Below are 27,375 nucleotides of genomic sequence, written 5' to 3'. Positions count from 1 at the left end.
TCCTGGTTTAGGGCAAATTTGTTAAAGAATCTGCAAAGGTGGGCCCCTCCAGAAAGCAAAACCCACATGGCCCCTCCCTCCAACAGGTTCGTGAAAAAATTCCTTGGAGAGAGGTGGAAAGAACCTGTTTATTTCAGGCACAGCACCCCCCAGCACACAAAATGAACAATACCCGATGACACCGCTCTGAGAAAGATGACAAAATCAGAAAGTCTCTTTTGGGGGTGGTTGCTCTGTTCTCAGTCCCTCCGGCGCTGGGGCAGCTGCTGCAGACAAACCTTCAGTGTTCCCGGGTCCCAGTCCGGAGCAGGTTCAAGATGATCACAGGAACAGGAGAGGAGAAACAGTCTGGGAAGGAATTTGGACTGTTTAGCTAGAACTAGCTAATAGCAGAAGGAAAAGCGGGAGGAGAAGCAAGAGCAGAAAAGCAAGCAAGCAAAGTGGCAAGCAGAAAGCAAGAAGTGAAAAACAGTCCTATGTATACTGCCCGTCTCTGTGTCCCTGATAAGAGAAACCCAAACAAAACTTCCACTCTTCAGAGCCGGTCTTAAAGGCACAGAACAGATGAATGGGGATACAAGCATCATCACGTCACCTCAGGACACACCCCCACATCTTGTGTTTCCTGCACCAGAACCCAGATTTGGAAATTTCCCGGTGCCAGCAGAGCCCAAATCTGTCAGATTTCTGTCATTGGCAATGACACCGCCCAGATCTGGTGTTGGCTGGCAGTGCCAGCGCCCAGATCTGTAAACTTCCTGGTGCTGGCACAGCCCAAGTCCAGGGATTTGCTGGCAAAGAAAGCCAAAGTTTGGAAATCTGCAGGTTCTGGCTCTAGCACCATCCAGCTCTGGTGTTTGCTGGGCCCGCCAGTGCCCAGATTTGGAAATTTCCCGATGCCTTCACAGCCCAGGTCTAGCAATTTGGTTTTAGCTAGCTTAGGAAGCGAAGTTCCTCGGACTGTGCCTTTCCTTTTTCTTGGAACTGTTTAAACCTGCTCTGGACTGAAAACCCAGAAAAACATCGGCAGCAGCTCACACCTGTGGCCCCCCGAGCTCTGGGACGCTGCATTCCAGCACCAGAGGGACTTAGAAGAGACCAAGAGAGCCAACTACAACCCACAATAAGGACTTTCTGAATTTGCCATCTCTTCACCACTCTCCGAGGTTTTATTTAATATTATTCATTTTTCATGCTTGTGAATACTTTACTTGTTAAATAAACTGGGATTTTTTTCACTTTTCTCGAGGGAAATCTTTTCCTGAACTAGTAGGTGGAGGGGCCATTTGAACTTGCTTTCTAGACGGACCCCTTTTGGAGATTTCCTCCCAAAATTTGCCCTAAGCCAGAACAAACAGTCATCATGAAAATTTCACCAGTGACATAATTTCCTGGTGGCAAATCTTGTGACAGAAGCTTGACCTTGTTCTCCATGAGAGATTCTTGGGAAGAGCAGACAGGAGAAGATTCCTGGAAAACTGAAACAGCTTTCCAGAAGGGAAATGAAAATGAAAGAAACAATCCAAGATGTTTTCCTCTATTTATTTCTATGCTCCCCTTTTCTATGTTGCATCCCAGTAATTCCAGATGTACCTCACCTCTAAGATCGCTGACTTAGGGATTTTTAGACACTCTAAAATAATGTGAGCCACACACAGTTTTCCTTCCCCTGTTTTTACTGGGAAGCAACACTGGAGGTGTGAGTGCAGTGCTAGGGTCAGGTAGGAATCCTACCCCAAGGGAAGGTGGCCTGACAGTGTTTGCCCCTCAGCAAGGACAATGCACAGGAGCTGGCGAGGGGATCGCTGTGCCAGTGGGCAGGTGTTCTGGTGTGCTGTATTGTCCCATTTTGGCCTTCCAGGTCACTTTCCCAGGTGTGCCTATACTCTCTCCCTTCCCCCTTACCCCCATGCTGAGTGAGTCCTGTCACTCAGACTTAACGTTCCAGCAAGGCGTCGTGTGGTTGGTCAAGTTTAAAGGATGCCCCTATGCCCAGAAGTCATTGGCCTGTCTGGGTGTCATCTTCCCCTGAGACCCTGCCCCTCTCACCTGGTTGGTTGCTCACCTGTACCTCCCCTCCCCCTGTCCCTGAGCTTAAAAAGGTGATCAGAGCATGCGGTCCTCGTTCTGTTGGAGCAGTTGCTCATGTTCAGACCTCTGTAACCATGGAATAAACCTCTGGACATTAAACCCTCCCGCAGAATCCATCTCCTTTTTCTCTTCACCATCGCCTGAAGCTATCCTCCTGAGGTAACGGGGTTGCTTACAAGCCTGGACTTGTTCAGTGCCCAGCTGCTACCACCAGCAAGCCAAGGTATCTCTGGTGATACACCGCAGTTGCTGCCTTTGGCCCAGCAGCGAGGGTCAGACTGGCCCAGGCACAATCTAACTGGTAATATTGGGAGCCTTTTTTTCCCAATAGGCAGGAGTCAGGGCTCTGCATCCGGGCTCAAGGCTGCAAAGTTCCCGTGTTTGGGCAGACGGAGGGGCTGTCCCCGGGGCGCGCGGGGCTCGAACGTGGGGCTCGTGGGGCGAGCGGGGAACGAACACGGGGACGAACGGCCCCGGTGCTTCAGTTGCAGCGGCGGCAGCAGAAGCAGCGGCAGAAAAGAGATATTTTGAATAATCTCTTTCTTTCTCTTCTCTCTTTCTTTCTCTCTCTCTCCCTATCCCGCTGTCGGGCACCCTTCTTCCGGGGTCCCTTGCCCGGCATCCCTCTCCTCTCCCCGCCTCCCTCTCCCCTGCCGGGCTGGGCCATGCCCCCGGCCCGCCCCCGGGCGGGGCTGCCCCGTGCCCGGCCCCGGCCGTCCCGCCGCGGTCTCGCCTCCGCCCGGCTCTGGCCGTGCTGGCGGTGGCGCTGCTGGGCGGGCATCAGTTCCTGGGGCGGGGGCGGCACTGCCCCCCTTTGCCTCCGCCTGGCCCGAGCCCGGCCCCAGACCCAATGCAGGGTCCAGTCCTGACCCCGGCCCCGGCCCCGGCCCAGGGCCCCGCCCTGCCCCCGGCCCGTGCTCCTCCCGGGGCCCGCGGAGGACACAGGCGGCGCGGCCGCTCCCGCCGCCTCCGCTGCGGCTTCCCCGGCCCGAGCTCCGCCGCTCGGCAGCGCGGCCGCCGGCCCCGAGCCTCCCGTGCCGCGTTCCCGGGAGCGAACGCCTGGGCATGGCCGGCCCGGGGCGGGTGAGGGGCACTCGGGGGCCGTTGCTGGCCCCGGGCCGAGCGCTGACCGCCGCATCCCGCCCGCAGGGACGGCGCAGGAGGCCCTGCAGGAGCGGTACCGGCTGGGATCACTGCTGGGGCGCGGCGGCTTCGGCAGAGTCTTCGCAGCCCCGCGGCTCTCGGACGGCGCCCCGGTGAGCGGCGGGGCCGGCGGCGGGCGCAGGAGGAGGGGATGGAGGAGAGGGAGGGCGGAGGGTGGAGGATGGGGCTCGCAGTGCGGGCGGCGAGCTCACCCCGCTGCTGCTCTTGGCTTGCAGGTGGCCATCAAAAGGGTGCCACAGAACCGCGTCCGGCACTTGGGCGAGCTGGTGAGTGAGCGGGGCCAGCGGCAGAAGCCGGGCTGCCGGTCGGGGATGAGCCGGGGCCCGCCACGGTGGGAGCCGTCAGGACGCCCCGAGGGAGAGCGGGCGTGGGGCCAGCGCAGGGCTCAGAGCACCCCGGGCTGGCTGAGGGCTTCCCCAGGCCTGGCACGGCATCAGCTCCACTGATGGCATCGTGCTCCTCCCGCAGCCCGACGGCACCAGCGCACCCCTGGAGATTGTGCTGCTGGCCAAGGTGTCCACTGGCTTCCCTGGTGTGGTCCAGCTGCTGGAGTGGCTTGAGCTCCCCAACTGCATCGTGATGGTGCTGGAGCGGCCAGAGCAGTGTCAGGACCTGCAGCACTTCATTGGGGCACGGCAGTTCCTGCCCGAGGAGGAGGCGCGGGAGCTGTTCCGCCAGGTGCTGGAGGCCGCGCGGCACTGCACCAGCTGCAGGGTCCTGCACAGGGACATCAAGCCAGAGAACATCCTGGTTGACCTGGACACCGGGCAGGCCAAACTGATTGACTTCGGCTGTGGCACCTACCTGCAGGACACAGTCTACACTCACTTTGCAGGTGAGCCTACCCAGGGCTGTGCTCCCGCTGCTGACATCTCATGGCCCAACATCTCCCAGCCCAAGCAGGCTGTGGCAGCGGGGATTCTTCCTTTTGCTGCCAGTCAGGGCACTGAATCTTCAGCTGAGTTACTTTAGAGCAGGGCTGGGTGGGCAGCCATCTTCCAGCCCTGCTGGCAGCCTCTGCCCGCCACTCTGCCCAGGACTGGGGCTGGGCTGGGGCAGCCAGCCCGACCAAAACCCCCGTGGGTGGGGTAGCAGAGAGGGAGGGTGGAACCTGTCCCCCAGCCACTTTGGTGTGCAGAAAAGAGGAAGGGCTTGGGCTGCTCCACTCGCCCTGTTTGCCTTGGCTTCATAATATTTTTGGGGAAATGCAGGCAGGGAGGATAAGGGCAGGTTTTTTCCCCAGCATGGAGTGGGTTTTTCCTTTGCATGTCATGTTCGGGCCTAGCCAGGGCTGCCCTCTTCCAGCACCAGAGGCTTCTTTTCCAACCCTAACTTTGTGCACAAGTCCCAGATGCTGGCGAGAGGGCAGTGGTCACCCTGTGTGCCCCTGATGCAGCCCCCGCACATCCAGGGATGCTGGGGCCAGGCTCTGGGAGCAGCAGCATCCCCCTGATGAATTCCATCTGTATTCCATAGGAACACTGTCGTACAGCCCCCCGGAGTGGAACGACTTTGGCTGGTACCATGGCGAGGCAGCAACGGTCTGGTCCCTGGGCATCCTGCTGCACCAGATGGTCTGCGGGGAGCACCCTTTCAGGAGGGGCCAGAACCTCAGCTGGGGCCAGCTGCCACAAAGGCTCTCTCAAGGTGGATCATCTTCTCTGGGCACGGGGGGAATCCCAGTGCTGGGAGCCAGCAGCGGGGTCGTGGGCATCCCACTCTGGCAGCTGCAGAGGAGGTGGCACATGTCCTGCTCTCCTCCAAAACAGGGAATTGATGGGAAAGTTTAGGCCCAGCTCTGAGCACATCCAGCATGGCCTGGGCATGGGAATAGTGGGGCAAAGCAGACAGGAGCCTTCTCTGGCTGACCGTCACTTTCTGCTTTCTCTCCCCAGAGTGCAAAGACCTGATCAGGTGGTGTTTATCCGTGAACTCCTTGGACAGACCCGCACTGGAAGACCTGTTCTGTGATCCTTGGGTGTGGGATATTCCTCTGCCATAGAAGAAGGGAGAGAGCCACAGGCACACTTTGATCCAGAGCTCTGGTAAGTTCCAGCTGCACACATGCCTTGGCAATGAGAAGCAAAGGAACCCAGCCCTTTTTGTGCTGCCTGTGTCACTGCACCGGGGTCATGGGATGGGAACACACAGCCCTTGTGCTGGAGCTGAGCTGCTCTGCCCAGCACTGGTGGCTGCCATCCCAGCTGGTTTGCTTGTCCTGGTTCCCTGACAGCTGGGGCCCTGGGCAGAGCCCTGAGAGCCTGGTCTGCCCCCAGGGAAGGAGAAGGAGCCCCTGGAGAAGCTGTACTGGGTGGGGATGCTGCTGCTGCTGCTGCTGGAGACAGCGAGGGTGACATCAAGGATGACAAGCTCTTCCTCAGCCTGTACACGGGAGGCTGAAGGTGATGCACTTTGATTCTGGCACCTTCTTCAAAGCCAAACTCCACAGGGAATTTGCAGATGAGTCCCCATCTGGGGAAATTCTGCCAGATGTGGGCATGACCCAATGTGATGGGGAACCAAAGGCTCCCCCCTTGCTGGGGCAGATGCAACTCATTCTTTAGTGGCTGCCCAGCTGCTTTTGGCAGGGCTGGGAGGATGGGCTGGGATGGGTACGAAATGGGAGTGGGCTCCTGGCCCTCCCAACAGCCCCCAGCACCCACCGTGCCCCAAGCTGGGGCTGGGGCTGGGGCAGCCAGCCTGACACAAACAAACTCCCATGGTGGGAGCAGAGGTGGAGCTCCAGAACCTGAGCACAGCTGCTTTGCTGTGCAGGCAAGGAAGGGCTTGGGCTGCTCCACTGCCCTTGTTTGCTTTGGACTCACCATGATTTTGGGGGACAGTGCAGGGGAGAAGACAGAAAGTGTGGGCTTCCCTCACCCATGGCCGGGTTTTTCCTTGGCATGCAGGGGTTGGGCCTTCCTCAAGGCCCTGACAGAGATAAGAGTTTTTACTATTTTTCTTGTTTTCCCTTTTTGCATCTAATCTCTTTTCAAGAATGTGTTGTTTGTTTTTCCAGAGGAAGTGTTCTAGGTGGTCCAGTGTGGATGGGGAAGTGCTTGGGAGCAGCTGTGGTGTGGATGGGCCGTGCCCTTAGAGAAGGCTGAGGCCATGGTTTGGGAGCAGCTTTTCTTGCAGCCATGGGTGGCATGAAGTGAGTCCCTGTGTGCTTGGCAGGGTGGGATCAGAGATTTTGGGAGCTGGCAGCGAGCACAGGAGCATCCTGCTCTGGGCAGCTGCTGAGGGCTGGATGTGCCGTGGCTGGCTGCAGGCTGGGCACATGTTCTGCCCTCCTGCTCTGTGCCAAAGGCAGCAGGGATGGGCAGCTCTGGGCACAGCCAGCATGGCCTTGGCACCGCAGGCCTTGGCACAAGGGCACAGGAGCCCTCAGCTGATGGGCACTTTCTGCTTTCTCTCCTTGCAGCCGGGCTCTGTGGGTGCTGAGGCTGCTCTGGGCACTGCCAGGGCTCTGCTGGGCTCAGCCCTGGGCCCAGCTGGGCTGGCTCTGCCCTCACATTGCTCTGACAGCTCTGCATCAGACGAGCCCGTTGCGAGCACAGCTCCTGAGCTTTCTGCTTTGGCAGGTGAGTGAGACTCTGCTGCAGGCCCAGAGATTGCAGCTGGGGACACATATCCAATTGTCAAGGACCCAAACTCTCCACAGTTCCGGCTGAATGCCTGGATCTGTACAGGGTGTTTTGTCTGTCCCATTCTTCCTTCTTGATTGGCTGGAATTGTGCAATTGCACTTCCTTCCTCCTCTAGAAGTGCCACAAGTGGGCCAAAGCTGGTGAGTGGGCCGTGCTCCTGAGGCAGTGCAGTCTGGAGCTGGTGGATGGAGAATTGCCCTTCTGCACTGCCAAACCAGAGCAAAAGCTGTCAGTGGGACTTTGTGACTCTAAGAAATCCGTGACAGTTTGAAAGGGAATGTGCAGCTCATTCCCAGGCTGAGAAGGAAGGTCATCTTCTAAAGGATTTGGGCTTTGACAGAGTTTCCATTCCCAGTCCTGCTTGGAGCTGGAATGGCACAAAGCAATTTCCTCTTGCTTCGACCACAATTTAAAATAACACTATTGGAAACAATCCCCAGAAACTTTTTATAATGATTGCTGAGGTCAGTAAGATGGATCCATGCCATCAGCACATCTACAAAATAAATAACTGAGTACTGTTTCAAAAGATCAGTTACCTCTTAAATCAAAGTTAGAGAAGATTTTTCACTGCACACTTGGGTTTTATTTTTATCTTTCACATTTTATAAAGTTTTTTAATACTTCTTCTTTTTTTTTTTTCTTTCAATAGAAAACATGTCTTACAGAAGGAATGTCCTTTGCTCCTGATTCCCGTGTGGAGCAGCTCCCTTCCTGCTGGCTGAGCTGCTCAGGCAGAGCCCGGCAGCTCCTGGCCCTGCAGGGCTGAGGCTTTTCCCCGTTGCTGGGCACAGACTGATGGAGCAGCACTGCTGAACTCGGGCACACAGCACAGAGGCAACAGCAGCAGCTGCCTTTGGCCACCTGAGGCTCCAAGGCCCAAACTCTGAGCAGCCAGGGCTGGAAGAGACTGGCAGGATCTGATCCCTGACTCTGGGCAGACAGGACTGCACAAATGACCCCACGGCGGTGGCAGCAGCAGCAGCAGCAGATGGAGCTGACTTTGAGCACAGCCCCTGCCCCTTTTCCCTCCCGTGTGCAGCGGTGTCACAGCAGCCTGAGGCACCTGGGAGCCCCCAGTGCCAGCAGGGACTGGAGATGGCAGCCCTGGGCTTCTGGAGGCTGTGCAAGGAACAGAGCTGGGCACTCCCTGTCCATGGGGAGCTTCCAGATGGAAAAGGCTGCTGTGCCCAGGCAGCTGCAAGGGCAGAGAAAGGAGGCTCTGGAGCACTGGATCTGTGCCAGTGCCACAGTCCTGGGCAGCAGCCAGCGAGCCCTGGGGGAACAGAGGGCACAGCAAGAGGGACAGAATCAGGCAAGGGCAGAGACTGGAGAAAGCCAGGCCTGGGAGCAGGAGCAGCTGCTCCATTGCACTCTTGGAGAAAGCTCTTGGCTGGATCAAAGCGCTGAAAGGCGTGAAGGGCAGAGAGGAGGCCACAGCAAACAATGCTCCTGTTTACACAGCCTCCCCTCTCCGGTTCCCAGAAGGAATTTCATGGACTGTGTTCGTCTCTCTGAGTCATCTCGTTCAGCATGAGCAGCTCAGCACCAGGAGCTGAAGGAGCAGAAGCCTCAGGCTTCTGGAGCTGGGCAAGAGGGAACTTTTGGAGCAAAGTAATGCTGCTAAAATAGCCCCAGCTGAATGCAGTGGATAGAATCATGGAATCACAGAATCCTTTCTGTTGGAAAAGCCCTCTGAGCTCACCCAGTGCAGCTGGTCACCCAGCAGTGCCAAGCCCAGCACTAAACCACGTCCCTGAAGTTCCAAGGCCTGGACACCAGCCCAGAGTGAGGCCTGGACAGCAGGCCCTGAGCCAAAGGTGGCCTCTGGATGAACCTTCCAAGCAAAGGTTATCTTTGTATCTGCTCCCTGATGAAATATACATGGTCATTAACACTGTGATAGATGTAGCCACTCATTAGTGAAACATGTATTGACCTTTGTGTATTTAGAAGCCAGAAAAAGCCATGAAATCTGACATCTGGCCTTGTTTGGGGCTGTATGGTCAAAGTCACCTTCCTCGGTTCCTCCTTGAGCCCTGGCCAGGCTTTGGGAGGCACCCAAGAGGAGGATGAAAGCAGATGTTGCCACACTAGCAGTGCTGTCAGTTGGTTCATTCAGCACTGTCAGAGCTGGGCCCTCTCCCAGTGGGGTTGGAGCCTCACCTGGGGCTGGAGGCACCTGCAGGAATTCCCAGTGCCCAGGAGTGGCTCTGCAGCCCTTAGCTGTGACAGCTTCCCCAGCTGCTGTGTGCGTCTGGGGGATGGTAAAGGCGGAGGGTAAATGCTGCTGGATCTTTCTTAATCACTGCAGGCAATCTTTGGTGGGGATGGTTGGGTGCATTGCTGAGCTGCTCCTTTTGTGATTCTTTGCTGCTCTGAACTGCAGGAAATGACACTGATTCCTTCAGTTGGAGTCTGTGGCTTTGGTGCTGACTTTGCCCACTGGTAAAACAAAACTGGCACAGTCTGGCCAGATGCCAACAAAATGTCACTTGTTCAGTGTCAATGTGAGGAATCAGTCCCATCAGAAATTCCCAGCTGGGAAGCCCTTCCCTGGAGTTCCCTGGCTCTGGAGTGGGCTGAGGTCGGAGCCCCGTGGGAGCAGTGGGGCAGTCGGGTAAAAGAAGCTGCACTCCTGGATGTCTTCAAATGCATTCAAAAATTGCACATGGAAAAGGAAACAACCTTGTGGGTTTGGGCAGACAAAGATGAATTTGTTGTGAGTACATAGGAAACAGCACCTTCAGAAGAAACAATTATGGTTGGAATGCTCCCACATAGAGCAAGAGAAGAAGGTTTTAATCTTGAGCTGATATGCATTTGTGCAAATGAAATATCTATATACATAATAATTATATATGTATTTATAGTATAATAATACCTAAATATGTCTCTTTATATAAATTTATTTATGTTGGTATCTATATTTCTATATCTCCATCTATCTATAAAATTATATAATAATGTGAAATAGTGCTGACAGTAATAATTTGGTATCTTTGGCTGCTCAGGGATGTAACATTAAATACCCTACAGAACAGGACTGGCCTGGACCCTAATGTCAGTGGTCAACCTTTTTGAGATTGTATACAATGAAAAAGAGAGAAAGGGAGAAAATTGGCTATTTTTGCAGGGGTTGCTGATACTGTGATGCAGAGTGCTTTGTCTGCTCCTGTGAAAAATACAGTGATTTTGCCTGCAGGGTTTTTCATGTACCAGATTATGCACAAGCTGCAGGATTGGTTGCACGGGTGAAGGGGTTGTTAAAAGAGCAGTTGAAAAAATGTGGAGATGGGAACCTTTGTCCATGGAGAACCCATCTCCCAGATGTGCTCCATGCCCTTCACAATGGCCGACGGGGGAAATGGAAATCCCCTGGCTGTGCACGGCTGCCCCCAATTTGCAAATCCAACCATGGGCAGTGAGACTTGGGCTGCCTGGGAAATTGTTCTGGCTGTGATGGCCCCTGGCAGGGCCAGCCCAGAGGCTGAAGGGCTGGGCCTTCATGCATTGGAATTAATGTGGAGAAATTCAAAGCAAATGAGAGCTATCAATACTGAAACAGGAATTCAGATTCCTCCAGGACACTTTGCTTTGGTAACTGCTCCCTTGGAGCTTGGCCTTGCAAAGTGTTCCTGTCATGGCAGGAGGAATTGATGCAGAATATCAAGGAGAAATTGCAGTAATTCTGTAAACAATAGTGACCAGGATTGGATTAGTGTCAGGAGTTTAGTTCAAGCATGGCTTAAAGAAAAGGCCATGAAGGCATACAATTGAGAGAAAAGTAAAAGGTAGTTGCAAAGCAGTTCCAAAGCAGTTCCCAGCCTGACTTTTATAAACAATTAGACTCTTTCAGGCATCATTGTATAAACAATAAAGTTCTCAGGCAGTCTTCCCATAACAAGTGTAACACTCTCTGGGAAAAGATGGCACCCTGAGAACAGATGTGGAAGTTTTGGGAGATAACACATAACACATAACACAGTGAGAACACTGGTTTTGTTTTGTGTAAACAATCAACGGTGTAGTAAAACAAAAGGTGTGGTTAGAGTTTTCTCTGTTAGCCTATCATAAACCTGTATTTCAGAATATGCATGAAGTTCGTTAACATTATTATTTAAGCTGACTGATCGATCAATAAATCGAGTTCGATGCATCACAGGATGGTCGTTCTCCCCTCACTTCAACAGATTAGTCAACCCTGTGACAGGGTAGTACAATTATTGATACTGCATTTTTAGGAATGATTGTGAAAAAAGGAGATCCACCTCCAATCACCACTGTTTGTGCAAATAAAGGGCTTGGGTGCAACAGTCCTAATAATGGAGCCAGAGTGTGGGTCCGGAGGACAAAAGGCCCTCCCGAGGCAGCTGAAGGAGCAGCTCCTAGGAAAGACAACTCTTTGAGTCCTGAAACCTGGGCAGGAACAAAGGGAATGTGTCCCTGCAGCCAAAGATTCTGTGTGAGAACAAGTAGATCTGCCAGGATAGTGTTTTACACATCCTGCCAGACCAGATCTCCCTGTTTGCCCCACGGGCCCCTGTGGAAAATGCTCTGATCCACGGGGCTCCATGTGAAGGCTGCTGTGACACTGAGGGACTTGCACAGGAATTCCATCCAGGAGCCTGAGTGTCCCTCAGGGACTGGGACCCGGCCCCTTCCAGCCAGAGGGGAAAGGGCCCCCCAAGCCTTGTCAGCCACAGACAGCATGGTAAAGCTGAACAGCAAAGGGCCTGGGGGCATTATTCTGGAATTAAAAAGGTGCCAGCTCCATGGACAACAGAATTCTTGTTCCTAACTCAAATGAGATTGAGAAAAAAGAATGAGGAATGGTGTCACTAAAGTACTCCTGATGTCTGTAAGGTGTACCTTGATAGTCAGCCAGAATCTTTGTCTGCCACAAACACCTCTGGTGTTTCACCAAGGGATTGGTCATCAAAATGTAATGATGAGTTATGATGGATTGCTGAGCTTCTTTTGTAATTCTTTGCTAATGATGATGTGCTTTGCTGAGCTTATCCTTTTGTAAATCTTGGCATTTGTGCTCTATATAAATGACACAATTCCTTAAGTTGGTGTCTGTGTCTTTGGTAGTGACCCCGGGCCCTGGTGAAACAGGGCCCCCTCTTGCCCAAGTGTTCCCTGGGAAGGCAAAAGCTCTCCCTCCAAAATTCCCCCCTTCCTCCCTGTTCCCCCCTTCACACCCTGAGCATGATGTGCTCTGGTCTGGGGTATGCCCAGGGTCAGTTGGGGTCCCCTGTCCTGGCTGTGTCCCCTGCCCAGCTCCCCCGCAGCCCCAGCCCCTCCCCAGCGTGGCTGACGAGGGGCAGGACAGGCCTTGGCTGTGCTGCAGCTCAGCAAGAACAAAACCATCTCTGCGTGCCCAGCCCTGTGCTCAGCACCCGGCCCAGCAGTGTCTCAGTGTCAGGGGCTGTGCCCTCAGTCCCTGCCGGGGGTTTCCATGGCAACTGCCAGGCCAGGTGACCCAGGTGTCCCCCCAGTGCCGGTTGCCATGGAAACAGTGCCCAGCCCTGCCCCTTTCTGTCTGGCTGACCTGGCCTTTGGCCCTGGCAGTGCCGGTGGCTGCTGGTTCCTGGTGCCAGAGCGGCCAGCGCGGCACAGGGCAGGTGGCCATGGCACAGCAAGGGATCCCCTCTGGCTCTGGGCACTGACACCAGCCCTGAGCACGGGGCCCAGGGCAGCTTTCCATGGCCACCAACCATCACAAGGGGGACAGGCATTGGTTGCCATGGCACCAAACCAAGGAACGCATCCCCGTGGCTGTTGCCATGGCACCTGGTGGCACCAACGAGTGTCACTGCAATTGTACCTGGAACAGCCCTGGCACCGCTTTGTCCCAGGGTTGCCATGGCAGCTGAGGGCAGCAACAGCTGGTGCTCTGCAAGGGCCCTGGGGCAGATGGGAAGGAGCAGCAGAGCAGGGGCTGATCCATCACCAGTGCGCTGCACAGCCCAGGGCAACATCCCAGAGCGTCCACATGGAGCTGCCAACATCATCCTCCCTCTGCAGCCCTGGCCTCTCCCCCAGCTCACACAGGTGACCCAGCCTTGCAGGCACAGACACGGCAGCACTGGCTCAGCAGCCCCTGTTTGCATTGCACACAGCAGGCAGGAGCACCCCCATGCTGTTGGTGTGGGGACATGAACCTGAGGGAGCACAAATGCCATCAGCCCCTGGGGCCAGCAAGGGCTGAAGGACACCAGGGAAACCACTCAGGTTTGTCCTGGCCTCTGCAGTCAGCCAGAAAGTTTGTTCCCATCAGCTGGGAGTTTCCTGTCCCACTGCGGGCGCTGTTGCTCAGAGCCAGGGCTGCCTGGCAGCCACCCCCAAACTGCCCTGAGCATTTCCTTGGCTTCACCTTTGCTTTCTTTCCTCTTCCTGATACAAACCTCTTCCCATTACCCACCCCTGTTCCCTCCCCTGCAAACAGCCCATCCCTATTTGCCCTTTCCTCTCTGGCCCCACTCCCCATTGCAGTTCCTGACTTGGCCCCGTGGGTGTTGTTATTATATTTCTAGAGTCCCATACTGTTTCTAAAGTCCCATATTTCTCAAGTCCCATACCTCCTCTCCTCAGTGTTTTCTTATAGCTAAAGACCTACACAGCAGAGACTCCCCCTTCTGCATGTTTGTCCTTCTTAGTCAGGGCACCCACAAGGCTCTCCCTGACTGGCCAACCCACCTCCTTTTATCCCAGTTATCTTCACTAGCCACAGCTGCAGCCCAATGAATCACAGCTGCAACCCATCAAGAACAACTGGGGCTTACCTGGGCAAGGCCTATATACATATATTTAAGTACAACACAGATATATTACTAGGACTCAAAAGCCACCTATACTATATATGGGAATGTCCCTTGGGCAGTAGGATCATCCTACAAGTTCTGCAGGAATTGTCTGCAGGCTCCTGCAGTGCCTTGTGCTGCTCCCTTGCCAGAGGCACCCCAGGCCAGGGGGGCACATCTGGGCTGCTGTGTCTGGCTCTGGGGCTCCCTGTTCTGGGCAGTGAGGAGGAGCTGCAGAGGCTCTGCAGGACTGACAGGATGGGCTTTGGGGCTGCCAGGAGAAGCTGAGGGACCTGGGCTGCTGGAGCTCCTGAAGAGGAGGCCCAGGGCTCATCTTGTGACTGCTTCAAGGGTGGCTTCAGAAAATCCCAGAATCAGCAAGGGTGGAACAGGCCATGGAGATCATCAAGTCCAACCTGTGCCCTGACACCACCTTGTCTCCCCTGAGCCTCCTCCAGGATAAATAACATCAGCTCCCTCAGCCACTTTTCACAGCTCTTGTGCTCCAGACCCCTCCTCAGCCTTGTTGCCCTTCTCTGGACACGCTCCAGCCCCTCCATGTCCTTCCTAAACTGGGGGCCCCAGAACTGCAAACAGCACATGAGGCATTGCCCAAGCAGTGCTGAGCACAGGGGAAGAATCCCTGCCCTGCTCCTGCTGGCCACACCATTCCTGATCCAGACCAGGAGCCATTGGCCTTCTTGGCCACCTGGGCACACTGCTGGCTCATGTCCAGACTGCTGTCCACCAGTCCCTGCAGGTCCCTTTCTGCCTGGCTGCTGTGCAGCCACTCTGTCCCCAGCCTATAGAGCTGCAGGGGTTGTTGTGGCCAAAGTGCAGGGCCCAGCACTTGGACTTGTTAAACCTCAGCTTGTTGGATTTGGGTCCTGGATCCAGCCTGTCCAGGTCCCTCTGCAGAGCCCTCCTACCCTCCAGCAGATCCACACTCACACTCAGATGGTGTCATCTGCAAATTTGCTGATGCTGGACTCAGTCCCCTCATGCAGATCATCAGTGCAGACATTGAAATCCGCACTGGCTGGCTCTGATCCCTCGGCCATCCTGTGGGTGCCCTGTGATGGCACTCAAGGTGATCTGTTCCATAACCTTGCCGGGCACCCAGGTCAGGCTGACAGGCCTGGAGTTCCCCAGCTCCTCCTTCCAGCCCTTCTTGGAATGGGCTCAAATTGGCACCTCCAGCGCTCTGGGACCTCCCTGGTGAGCCAGCACTGATGGTAAATGGTAGAGAGCAGCTTGGGGAGCTCATCCACAGCTCCTTCATCCCCCTGGGATGGATCCCATCCAATCCCATACACCTGTGAGAATCTGAGTGGCTCAGCAGGTCACCAACTCCTTCCTCCTGGATTACAGGGCCTGTTCTGCTCCCTGTGCCCATTTGCCAGCTCAGGAGAACACTTGTCCTGCGGACAGCCTGTCCTAATATTGAAAATTGAGAGAAACAAGATGTTAAGTAGCTCTGCCTTCTCCTTATCTTTAGTTACTATATTCCCCACTGCATCCAATAAAGAGTAGAGGTTCTCCTTATCCCATGTTTTGCTATTAATTTAATTGTGGAAACATTGTCTATATTTTTTCCCAGGAGTGGTCAGGTTAAACTCTAATTGAGCTTTCACCTCTTAACTTTTTTTCTGAATGACTTTACAACATCCTTAAACATTTCCTAAGCTGCTTGACCTTCTGTCCAAAGTTGATGCACCTCTTGTTACCCTTGAGTTCCCACAAAATGTCCACGCCCAGCCAGGCCAGTCATTTTCCTCACTAGCTCATCTTTTGCCACACTGGGACAGGCTGCTCCTTCCCCCTTACAATTAGTTTCGTGAAATGTGTCCATCCTTCCTGGACCCCTTTGTTTTTAAGGGATGTTTTCCTTAAAAAAAAATCAGTGCCTGATTCAGTACTCCCCAAATCTGCATCCTAAATAGGCCAAAGTCTGCCCTTCCTAATTCCAATGCAGAAGTTTTGTTGCTGCCCCTCCTTCTTTCACAGAACATTGAAAACTTGATTATTTCATGGTCACTGTGCCCCAGGCAGCCTGCGAGCCCCACATCTGCCACCAGCCCTTCTTTGTTTGTGAACAGCAGCAGACAGAGCTTTCCTTGGCAGTGGGAGTGTTACCAAAAATTCAGTAAAATAGAAAACTCCTTAACACCTATGCAGCATTAAAAAGCAGCATTATTTATTCAGGGGGATGCACAGGGGACAGCTCCTCCCAAAGCCCTGCAGGCTGAGTAAAGGAAAGTTTCTGTTTATATTCTGTATTTTGCATACATATTCATTAATTGTCCCAGACTAAATATACATCTGATAATCATTTTCCCCAAATCATTAATGTATTTCCCCTCCTCTGTTCTCCTGGGGGTCTCCCTGGTGGTGCTTGGTGGTCGTGGACCCTGATGTTCCAGTGGGCCTGGCTGAGCTGGCAGGACACTGAGGCTGCTGAACTTCCAGTTCCCCTTCTCACACAATGGGCTTTGTATGGTTTCCACAGGCCTGGGGCTTTGGAGAACAAACTCCAGGTGTCAGCTCAGATGGTGGAGACAATTGATCATCTGGTAACATGAGGTCACAGAGTGGGCTGTGACATCACAGAGCAGACTGTGACATCCCAGAGGGGCTGTGTGACATTAGATAATGGTCTGTGACATCACAGAGAAGGTTGTGACATCACAGGGAAGAAGTCTGATATCACAGTGCAGACAATGACATCACAGACTGGTATGACATCAGAGAGCATCTCTGTGATATTAGAGAGGGGTCTGTGACATCACAGAAAAGGCTGTGACCTCACAGAGCAGGCTGTAACATCACAGAGGGGCTGTGTGACATCCCAGCAGGGCTGTGTCTGGTCACTGGGTTGGTCACTCTGCCCCAGCTCCCCCTCACAGTTTCTCCCAACAAGTCCAATACTGTTCATGCCCAGCAGGGTCCCTGTCCCCTGGGATCCTCCTGGCCCAGCTGGAGCCACAGCCTCCAACAAAGGATGTTCCACAGGATCCACGCCAGAGCCTGACATGGGAACAAGAGGTCAGGGCTGTGTGACCAGGACATCAAGGATGGGGATTATCCAGGTCACTGTGGCCTGGGTTGGGTTGCCCAGGGCAGGAAAGATGTCTGGCAGCTGGAGCAGGGCCTGGGAAGGGCCTCCAAGGTGGGGCTGGAGCCCTTGGGCTGTGAGCAGAGGCTGAGGGAGCTGGGCTGGTCCAGCCTGGAGCAGGGAAGGCTGAGGGGCTCCTCATCCCAGCCTGGCAGTGCCAGCGAGGAGGGGATGGAGAACACAGAGCCAGGCTCTTCACAGGGGGCTGGTGGGAGACAAAAGCCAATGGGTGGAAGGGGAAAGAGGGGAGATCAGCCAGAGCATGAGGAGATGAAAGGAGTCAGGCTGGTTTCAGCATTTCTCAACACGAAAAACAGCCTGAACTCCCTTCTCCATCCACCACTGAAAGCTTTGCAAATCAGGAATTGTTTGAGCTGTTTTGCCCCCACTCCAGGAGGAGCATCCTGATACAAGAACTTAATTGTGTTTATATATATTGCCACATTTATCTAAAATTACTTTTAGTATGGAAATCACTTGTGAATGCTGGACTCATCAGACACTGCTGGGACATTGCACATAGCTCAGGGAAGAGTGTGGTTGTTATTAAATTGTGTCCTGTTCAACTGTGGTCTGTTGGCCATGAAGAGAAACTTTCTGTGCCTCAGAGTCCCACCAGTTCCTGACCCCCAAAGGACACAAACCTGATGTGTTGTGGTTCCCACTCCAGGGGTTGCACTTGGACTTCCCTCCACCCCAGAACAGCGCTCCCTTGTCCCAGAGAGTCCCTGGCAATGCAGGGATGAAGGAAACAGGACAGGCTGTGGGGATCAGGGGCAGGGCACAGCCAGGGATTTGGAGCCTGGTTGTGAGCCCAGGGCAGGACTCGGCCCTTGGCCTTGGTGAACCTCATCCAATTGTCCTGGGCCCATGGATGGATCCAGCCTGTCCAGATCCTTCTGCAGAGCTTCCTGCCCTCCAGCACAGCCACACTCCCACCCAGCTTGGGCTCACCTGGGAACTGACTGTGGGTGCCCTCGATGACCTCATCTGGATCAGCAATAAAGAGATTTCACTGACCTGGCCCCAATTCTGAGCCCTGGGGACACCCCTGGATATGACTCCATTCCTCAGATGCTCTGAGTGCCAGGGGTTGGATGAGGGAAATGGTGGTGCAATAAATGAATAGGATTCATGCCAACAATGGTAACTGTATCGATATTTTAGAAAAGTAATAGAGGAAAAGAATATATAATTAGTGTCACAAAACAGATGTTTACAGATGTTCATGAGATTATAGGATCCAGGATGTAGATTGAGATAAGTAGCATCCAAAAACGGAGTATGTCTTGGGATAATTAGAGAATCAACCTTGAAATAAACAGAATTGAAATTATTTCAGGTGTCTATGAAATGAAAAGGTTTTCTTTTGGAATATAATGCTGGCTTCTACACGACTTGGGGTGCATCTGCAACATGAGGGGTTGTTCAAAGAATAGTGACGATGAGGAGAAGCCTTCATTGGATGTGACCACCAAAGAGCCAAAAGACCCCTTAGCAACAGTGGGAGCATGAACTGTGCAGTACAGTGACATAGATTTCAAGAATCAAAAAGAGGAAGAGATTTACGGGAAAATATTGATGAATCTGTATTAGCATACAGTATATAAACTTGTGTTTGGGTTCCTGTGCTTTTTGTACAGGAGGGTGAGAAAAACCCTCCCCATATCCTGATTGATCAGTTTTGCTTATGCTTTATCAGAACCACTGAGAAATTTTTTTGTATCTGTTAGACTTTATTTGACTGTAGTATTTTATATAAAATTACTGCTCAGTTAAAATTGCTGCTAAATTCAACTTTGTTGTTTATTGAATTAGACGTGTAGAAATTCTTTCATAACAGTGGGAAAGAGGTAGGGACAAAGTGTTATTCATAGCAATAAAAGGTGTTGATTTTCATATCTATTCTGACAGCATTAGAAGGTGCTTGGGGTCAGTATCAAGTGGACATTGCTGATACCAATCTATAAAGAGGAAATAAGAACTTAACAAGACAAAACAATTCTCTCCTAATTGTTTTCAATACAGTATATTCACTTTGAATACACTTCTGAAATTTGTCTAATTAACCACAAAAGAATTTAGAACTTAAATGATTCGCAGGGGCTTTTCTTGGCATTTTGGGCAAATGTTTATGAGCCTTTGTCTGTGAATTCCTGAACTGAAGAGCTCAAGAGAGAAGAGGCCTCAGGAAGAGTAAAATTCAACATCAGCAACCTCCAAGTGACTGAGGATCCATCCCCATTAGAGCAGCAATGAACAGAAATAGGCACAGCTTTGTGGCTGCCCCAGCTTTGGCATGGGCCCTGGGCCTGGAGCAGGAGCAGCTCTTGAGGGCCCCAAGGCCAGGGCTCTTGTGCTGCCCTGGGCAGGTGGGATGGCAGCAGGGGCTGCGGAGCTCTCAACACCTCAGCCAGAGGGGAGCAGGGCAGCCAGGGAGCCTCCTTTGGCCTTGGCCCAGCACCTTCCCCCATGGCTGGGGCTGAGTCCTGTGGCAGCTGCAGCTGCTGCTGTGCCCTTGCCAGGGGCTGAGGTTGTGGGGCAGTGGCCAGAGCAGCCTGGCCTGAGCAGAGCTGTGGGGCCAGAGCCGGCTGGGCTGGGCTGGGGAGAGGCCCTTGGTGCTGCCCAGAGCTCAGGGCAGCTGGCAGAGCTTGCAGGGAGCTGGGCTGGGCTCAGAGAGCCTGGCCCAGAAACCATCAGTGTCCATCTCAGCCTAGCTGAGCATGCAGGGGCCATCACAACCCCTGTGATGTCACACAGCCACCTGTGATGTCACAGAGCCCCCAGTGGTGCCACACAGCTTTTTTTGCAATGTCACAAAGCCACCTGTGATGGCACAGCCCACTCTGGCATGTCACATAGCACCATTGTGATGTCACAGAGCCAACTCTGGGATGTCAGCCTGGAATGTCATGCAGTTGCACTATGATGTCACAAAAGACTCTGTGATGTCAGAAAGCCACAATGTGATGTCAGAATTTGTTCTGTGATGTCACAACCTGCTCTATGATGTTACACAGCCAGCCAGTGATGTCACAACCCATTCTCTCATTTCACAGAGCCACCCTGCATGATGGCAGGATCTCCTGTATTACCTCACACCCTACTCTATGATGTCACAGAAACTGTATGATGTCAAAACTCCCTCAGTGATGTCACAAAACCCACTCTGTGATGTCATACTGTTATGAGTAGAAAAGTTGCCCATATTATTAAAAGGTTGCAGAGTTGACAGGTTGGGCCAGTTGCTGCCAGGATGGACTTTTACCTGTTTGTTGTTGTAATCACGGCTTGTTAATAGTTTTTCGTTAACTACCTGTTGTTGATGGTAGAGAATTCCCCTTTTTGTTGAGTGGCACCCTGCTGTTTCCTGGAGGATGGCACCCGGGATGGTGAAGAGGAGGGGACAACCAAGTTGGCATGCAAATGACATTGGGGTTGGCATGCAAATGAGGAAGCCCCTCACCAAACCCCTAAAAACAACCTACCAACATGGAATTGATGGATCAAAGTGATGTCTAGATGTGAAGAACAGAATCCAGTGTCCACTAAGACCCTATTTACCCCTCATCCTAACTTAAAAACATGTTGGCTGGAAAGAGGACCTTGAATGTCAAACCAAAATACTGGGAATCACCTGGTGCTCTAGTGAGGAAGGAACTCCCAGCTCTTCCTGCAGACCAGTGGACAAAGCTGCACTCTTTCTCCCCCTCTGTGCCACTCCTGGGGGGCAGCGGCAGCGCGAGACCCATCAGATCGCCCCACCTGAGCTGATTTTTAATGAAGATATTAAATAGGAGAAAGATCTCCTGCCCGATTTATTTAGTTTATATTAAAAAAAAAATACATTTTTAGGAACCAAAACCATTCTTGGTCGTTGGTTCTAAGTAATACAATTCCATTCATTCGTTCATTAATCTCCATTGGCTATTTATTTATTCCTCTTTATGGTAACTAGTAATATTTGAGTCTTTTTGTCATTTTTTTAACATCTTTTTCTCAGAAAGTGTCAAGGGAGGCTCTTTAGGGTCCATGGAGACATTTCTGGGAAAAATTTGGGGCAGTTCTGGGTCTGGGGAGGGAATTCAGAGAGAACTTGAGGGCCTGGAGGACACTTGGGGAAGCCGGGTGGGCACTTGGAGAGGAACTCAGGGATTCCAAGGGACAGTTCGGGGAGCGGGGCAGCACTTGGGAGTCCAGGGAGGCCCTTGGAGGTCAGGGAGGGGAATTTGGCAACCTTTGGGGTCCGGGCGGGCCCTTGGGGGGCTCTGACGGGGATCTCTGGGGCGCGGGGGTTGATGGGAGTTGTAGGCTCGGGTAGCATATGGTTAAACGGGGCCACGGAGCATCACGGGAGTTCAAGACGCAGCTGCAATGGCTCTCGGTGGAGGCGTGGGGCATGACGGGAGATGAAGTCCCGGCCGAAACAGAGCTGGACATGCGCCGCGCAGCATGATGGGAGCCGCAGTCCCGGAAGTGGCTCAAACGCTTTGTTTGGGGGTCCGGGAAGGCTCTTGGGGGACACTTCTGTGTCCGAGCCGCAACTTGAGATCCTTGGGGGAATGTAAACGGTTCGGGAGAACTTGCAGGGAGCTCAGGAAGCTCTAACCAGGCTCTTTAGGGTGCGGGGCATGGCAGGAGTTTTAGGCGCAGGACTGTGTTCTGAGGGGCTCTGGGGCCATGGGGGACGAGAGGAGATGAATTCCCAGAAGCGGCTGTACCGGGCATCTGTGGTGTTGGGAGCACTCAGGCCTCCAGGGACACTTTTGTGGAGTCCCAAATGGTCTCTGAGGGGGCACTGAGGGGTCCTGGAGGATCTGGGGGACACTGAACGGACAAAAAGGGTGGCAGATCCCGGGGTTCTGTGGAGCACAGGGCATGACGGGTGTTGTAGTCCCAGCTCCAGTGGGGCTGAATCGGGCCTCGGGGCATGACGGGAGTTGTATGCAAAAAAAAGGTGGTGACAGTATCAGGCAGCGCTTTCGAGATCCCAAACCAGGCGCTGATTGCCTTTGGGCAGTGATGGGCAGAAGTCTCGGCAAATGGGATTTGGCAGAGGTGGGAACAGCCAATTCAACTTCTTCAGTCCCTCCCAGTACATCCCCAGTACACACCAGTATAACCCCAGTAGAACCCAGTTCATCCCAAGCAGAACCCAATACACCCAGTGCCCCTCCAGTCCCTCCCACTACATACCAGTGTAACCCCAGTACAGACCAGCACAATCCCAGTACAACTGATCCCAAGTAGAACCCAGTACAACCCCAGTGCCCCTCCAATCCCTCCCGGTAAAGCCCAGTCCCTCCCAAGACACCTGAGTTTATTCCCAGTCCCTCCCAGTTCATCCCAGTGACATTCACAGGATGCCCCAGTGTTCCCCAGTCTTCTCCGCAATGGCCCCTGTGTTCCCGAGTACGTCCCAGTCCTCCGAAGTATCCCTCCCAGTATTTCCCAGTCCTCCCCAGTGTCACTCCCAGTATGTCCCAGTGTCTCCCACAGCATTCCCAGTGTCCCCAGTGTGTCCCAGTCCTCCCCAGTCTTTCCAAGGACAGTTTAATTTCTCACGGTGGCCGTGGCAGCCAAACCCAGCAGTGCGGTCAGTGCAGTGCCCATGGCCACAGCCCCTTGCAGTGGCCCAGTGCAGCTTGGGCTGATGATCCACCCTCACAGCTGGCCCAGGGCAGCTCTGCAGTGCCTTTGGTGGCACCTGGGGCTGGCACACACCTGAGCAGTGTGTCTGTTTGCACTGGGGAAACTCAGCAGTTTGAGATGGCTGCAAAAAGTACAAAAAGGGAAAGCACCTCTGAGGCTGAGTGCAGCCAGCTCTCCAAGCACAGCAGGGCCCAGGGGAGTGAGGACAGACAGGATGGGGCTGGGCAATGTGGAGCAAGGTTATCCACACTGGGTCAGAGCTCAAGGCGCAGCTTCTGTGAGCAGGCCAGAGCTGCTGAGGAGAGACCCTGGGTCAATATCAATCACAGAATGTTGCAATCACCTCTGCTCTACAGATAAATAAAATAAAAGACACCCTTTAAAATAGGAATGTATACTTTATTACTGCTCTTTGAAATCTTTCTCCATGACTGGACTAGGAAAACTTTAATGACCCTCTCAGGGCTTTGCTGTTGTTTACATCAGACTCAGTCCTTGAGAGTGTCTTCAAAAAACTTCTCAAGAACTCAAAGTTAAATTTAAAGTCCAAATTTTCTTGAAGTTTTAATGGGTCCCACTGAGGGATACAACTGGGAAAGTGTCCCCAGGGTCCAGGTAGAGCAGAACACTGGAGGCAGTGATGACAGCTGGGGACAAACAAGGCAAAGGTGTCTCTGGTGCTGAGCAAAGCTGGATGTGGTTCAGGAATGCAAAGGGCCAAGGCCTGAGCCCCAGCCCCTGGCCAGGTAGATCCTGTCCCTCCCTCCTTGCTCAGGGCTCTTCCCAGGATGGGCACTGGCATGTGGGGATGTGCAATGGCAAGGGCAGGAGCATGGGGCGGCCCCTGCCAGGCTGGTGAGCAGGGACAAGGAGGCAATGAGGCCCCAGGCCTGCAAGGGTCACTTGTTCCCTACATGGCCTCAGGCCCTGGGCCGGCAGCCATGGCCAAAGTGTTGCCCAAGTTGGCTCTGGCAGGGCTGTCTTGCAGCTGCTGCCTGAAATAAACAGGTCAAAGAGACTTTTTCTCCTTTTAATGCCTTTATTAAAAAGTGATCAGCTCAGGATTGGGCAGCTCGGACAGGTCTGCAGTCTCCCATCATCTCTCCCACGAGGACTCAGTGAAGGAGGATATGTGCAGCTTTGTCCACTAGGGGCAGAGCTGGGGTTCTGGCTCTCGTGGGAGCCTTTCAGGCGTGGTGACCCCTTGCGGATGTTAGTTATCCCTGTTCCTTCCCGTCCGCTCCCGGCGTCGGGACGGCTCCCATGCTCAGGGTGAAAGGGACTCCGAATGTGTTCCGCATCTCTGCAGGCTCAGCACTCCGTTCATGATGTCCAGACATCACTCCAATCTCTCAACTCTTAGGTGGCTCGTTGTTTTTTGGGGTCCTTTTTAGCAAGCTAGAAGCAGTAGTTTCTCATGGCATGCTGGTCCTTGGAGTCACTTTGCATAGCCCCTCCCACCCTCTCAGGTCTCTTCACCATTCTGGGGAAAAGTACAACTTAGCCTTGGGCAAGGCTCTGCTAATACAAAAGGAGCAATTAGCCACAACAACCCGTGATTACAATAACAAAACAAGCAGAACTTCGGCAGCAACAGTGATCTGGCTGATTTTTGTAACCTTTTCTCACACAAAAAAATTAGCAGAATTTTTGTTCATAACACTGCCCATCCCTGTGCCCTGTGCAGCCCAGGCTGTCCCACAGTGTCCCTGCCCTGCGCCTCTGTCCCTGCAGGCTGTTGGCATACCCCAGCTGACAGCTCTGCCTCCTGCCTGCCTCTGCCTGTCCACACAGAGTCTTGGGCTGACACCAAAAGCTTAGTTCAATTTTTCCCCTGCCTGTGAACTTTCAGCACAGGAACAAGGCATTCAGGGGCTGCTTTCCCAGCAGGAATGGTTGGAAGAGAAGATGAACACATCTGGCTCAAGGGTGCAGGGACAGAAAAAACAAGGACTGAATCTGGGAATTGAGGAGGGTTTTATGGAAATGGATAAATTCTAATCCACATTTAGTGACTGTATATAAGCAACACGCTGGCTGCTGGCCCAGGGCCTGAGGCCACGAATGGGACAAGTGACCCCATTGGAGCCGAGATTACAACGCCTGTTGTGCCTGGCACTCCACAAAACCCCCCTGGGATCTGCCCACCATCTGTTCCATAAGTGTCCCCCAGACCCTCCAGGATCCTTCAGTTCCCCCTCAGTGCCTTTCCAGCACCCCCCAAAAGCATCCGCAGACCCCTGAGTGCCTGATACTGGCACCACCTTTTTTTTGCATACAACTCCCGTCATGCCCCGAGGCCCGATTCAGCCCCACTGGAGCTGGGACTACAACATCCGTCATGCCCTGTGCTCCACAGAACCCCAGGATCTGCCACCCTTTTTGTCCCTTAAGTGTCCCCCAGATCCTCCAGGACCCCTCAGTGCCCCCTCAGAGACCGTTTGGGACTCCACAAAAGTGTCCCTGGAGGCCTGAGTGCTCCCAACACCACAGATGCCCGGTACAGCCGCTTCTGGGAATTCATCTCCTCTCGTCCCCCATGGCCCCAGAGCCCCTCAGAATACAGTCCTGCGCCTAAAACTCCTGCCATGCCCCGCACCCTAAAGAGCCTGGTTAGAGCTTCCTGAGCTCCCTGCAAGTTCTCCCGAACCGTTTACATTCCCCCAAGGATCTCAAGTTGCGGCTCGGACACAGAAGTGTCCCCCAAGAGCCTTCCCGGACCCCCAAACAAAGCGTTTGAGCCACTTCCGGGACTGCGGCTCCCATCATGCTCCGCGGCACATGTCCAGTGCTGTTTCGGCCGGGACTTCATCTCCCGTCATGCCCCACGCCTCCACCGAGAGCCATTGCAGCTGCGTCTTGAACTCCCGTGATGCTCCGTGGCCCCGTTTAACCATATGCTACCCGAGCCTACAACTCCCATCACCCCCGCACCCCAGAGATCCCCGTCAGAGCCCCCCAAGGGCCCGCCCGGACCCCGAAGTTTGTCACATTCCCCTCCCTGACCTCCAAGGGCCTCCCTGGACCCCCAAGTGCTGCCCCGCTCCCCGAACTGTCCCTTGGAATCCCTGAGTGCCCCTGCAAGTGCCCACCCGGCTCCCCCAAGTGTCCTCCAGACCCTCAAGTTCTCTCTGAATTCCCTCCCCAGACCCAGAACTGCCCCAAATTTTTCCCAGAAATGTCTCCATGGATAGAGTGGCCCCTTTTACCCTGTGTGAGAAAAATAATTTAAAAAAAGATTACAAAAGTTCTGCAAATATTACTAATTACTATAACGAAGAAGAAATAAATAACAATAGAGCTTAATTAATTAATTAAGGGAATTGTGTTACTTGGAACCAATGACCAATAACTTTTTGCTTGCTAAATATTATAGATTTTTTTAAGAACAGCATAAAAAATAAGTAATAAAACTCCAGAATAATATTTTTATAAATGAGAAAAATATAATTATAATTGTATGAATTACTAAATTTTATTTATAGAGAAAAATGAATATTTAAAAAAAATTTTTGAATGTCTGTCTCAGATGCGTGATGTCAGACATGGTGAGGCTGGGGGTGAGGAGCAGCTTGTCCAAACAGGGTCAGCCTGCAAGGGGCTCATTCTTCTCTGTGCCCAGACCTCCTAAGGAGACATTCAGCATCAAGATCACCTGGGGAATGCTTCTATTAGCTCTTCTCTGAAATGAAAAGTAAAAAAATATTTCCTTGAATAAAACCAAAAATTACGAGGTGCACTTTGGAATCTTCCTCCTGAAGAGAACTCCAAACTGACTCAAATCAATACGCAAGCCCTGGAGACTCAAAGACAATGGAAGGGAGACAAAGAGCTCCTGAGAGCTTTCTGTATTTTAATCAGCCGCACGGTGGACTTGGGGCTGAGTGCAGGACCCTCAGGCACTGAGAGAAGGCTGAAGAAGCTTCTCAAGGAGTCAGCAGCAAAACTCCAAGTGCCTTGGAGCATCACTGGGCCCCAGTGAGGGCAGGGAGTGCCAAAGGCTCCCCAGGGACTGCTGAGAGTAGATCCTTGAGGCCAGGATTGCAGGGAAAAAAAAGGCTCTGAGCAGGGAACTGCAATGCTGAGCATGGCCTGGGCTGGCTGGAGGAAGCAGAAAGGCCAAGCCCTGAGCCCAGCCTGGGCCAGCAGGGCCTGTCCCTCATGGGTGGCTCGGGGCTGTTTGTGGGCCAGGGGGATGTGAGGGGCAGCAAGGACAAATGGCATCAACCTGCAGCCCCTGCAGCCTCCCCAGGAAGGCCAAGGGAGAACCAAAGTGCAGCCCCTGCCAGGAAAGTTCCTCCTGTGGGGCCTCCAGAGGCGCTGCCCGAGCCCAGGGCACAAAGGCCTGTGTGCCAGTGGCCCTGCCAGCCCTGCCCAGCCCTTGGCCATCTGTCCTGCAGGCTGTGCCCCCTGTGCGTGCTGCTCCTCTGCCCTGGCCGGCTGCACACGCCCATCTTGCTGTGCCCCAGCATTTCTCACCCAGCGTTTCTGTGCCCTCCCTGGGCTCCCTGCACCCAGCGCTGCCAGCTCCTGGCACACAGAGCCTGGCCATGGCCCAGCCTCACACTGCCACACCTCCAGTACCAACATTCTGCCCTGTGAGGGACTTTGCTTTCTCCTCAGCTCCAGGCTGAACCTTCCAAGCTGCACTTTGGGGAGGTTTCCTGCAATTCCCACTGCCAAGGAAAGGTCTGTCTCCTGCTGGTCACAAACAGAGAAGGACTAGTGGGAGATGTGGTGGTCAGAGGCTGTGTGGGGCAAAGTGACAATGAAATTTTTTAGTTTTAAATATTCCAGGAAAGAAGGAGGGGCATCAACCAAACGTCTACACCTGGCTGGATGGCCAGGCCCAGAGAGTGGTGGTGAACGCTGCTGCATCCAGGTGGCAGACAGTC

The 27,375-nt window shown here is 53.4% G+C and overlaps 1 protein-coding gene across 1 annotated transcript in view; it reads right to left on the bottom strand.

The window, feature by feature from the left end:
- Positions 1 to 27,375, bottom strand: part of LOC134433363 (zinc finger protein 665-like) — a gene marked incomplete at its 3' end in the record, with an annotated part of 144,169 nt that overhangs the window by 20,377 nt on the left and 96,417 nt on the right. The window contains exon 3 of the mRNA XM_063182221.1: positions 11,558 to 11,564. Coding sequence (XP_063038291.1) covers positions 11,558 to 11,564 — 7 coding nt within the window. The remainder of the gene's footprint in view (positions 1 to 11,557; positions 11,565 to 27,375) is intronic.

Source organism: Melospiza melodia, unplaced genomic scaffold (genome assembly GCF_035770615.1).
Source record: "Melospiza melodia melodia isolate bMelMel2 unplaced genomic scaffold, bMelMel2.pri scaffold_18, whole genome shotgun sequence".
Classification (NCBI taxonomy): Eukaryota; Metazoa; Chordata; class Aves; order Passeriformes; family Passerellidae; genus Melospiza; species Melospiza melodia.
This window is presented reverse-complemented; position numbering and strand designations above follow the sequence as displayed.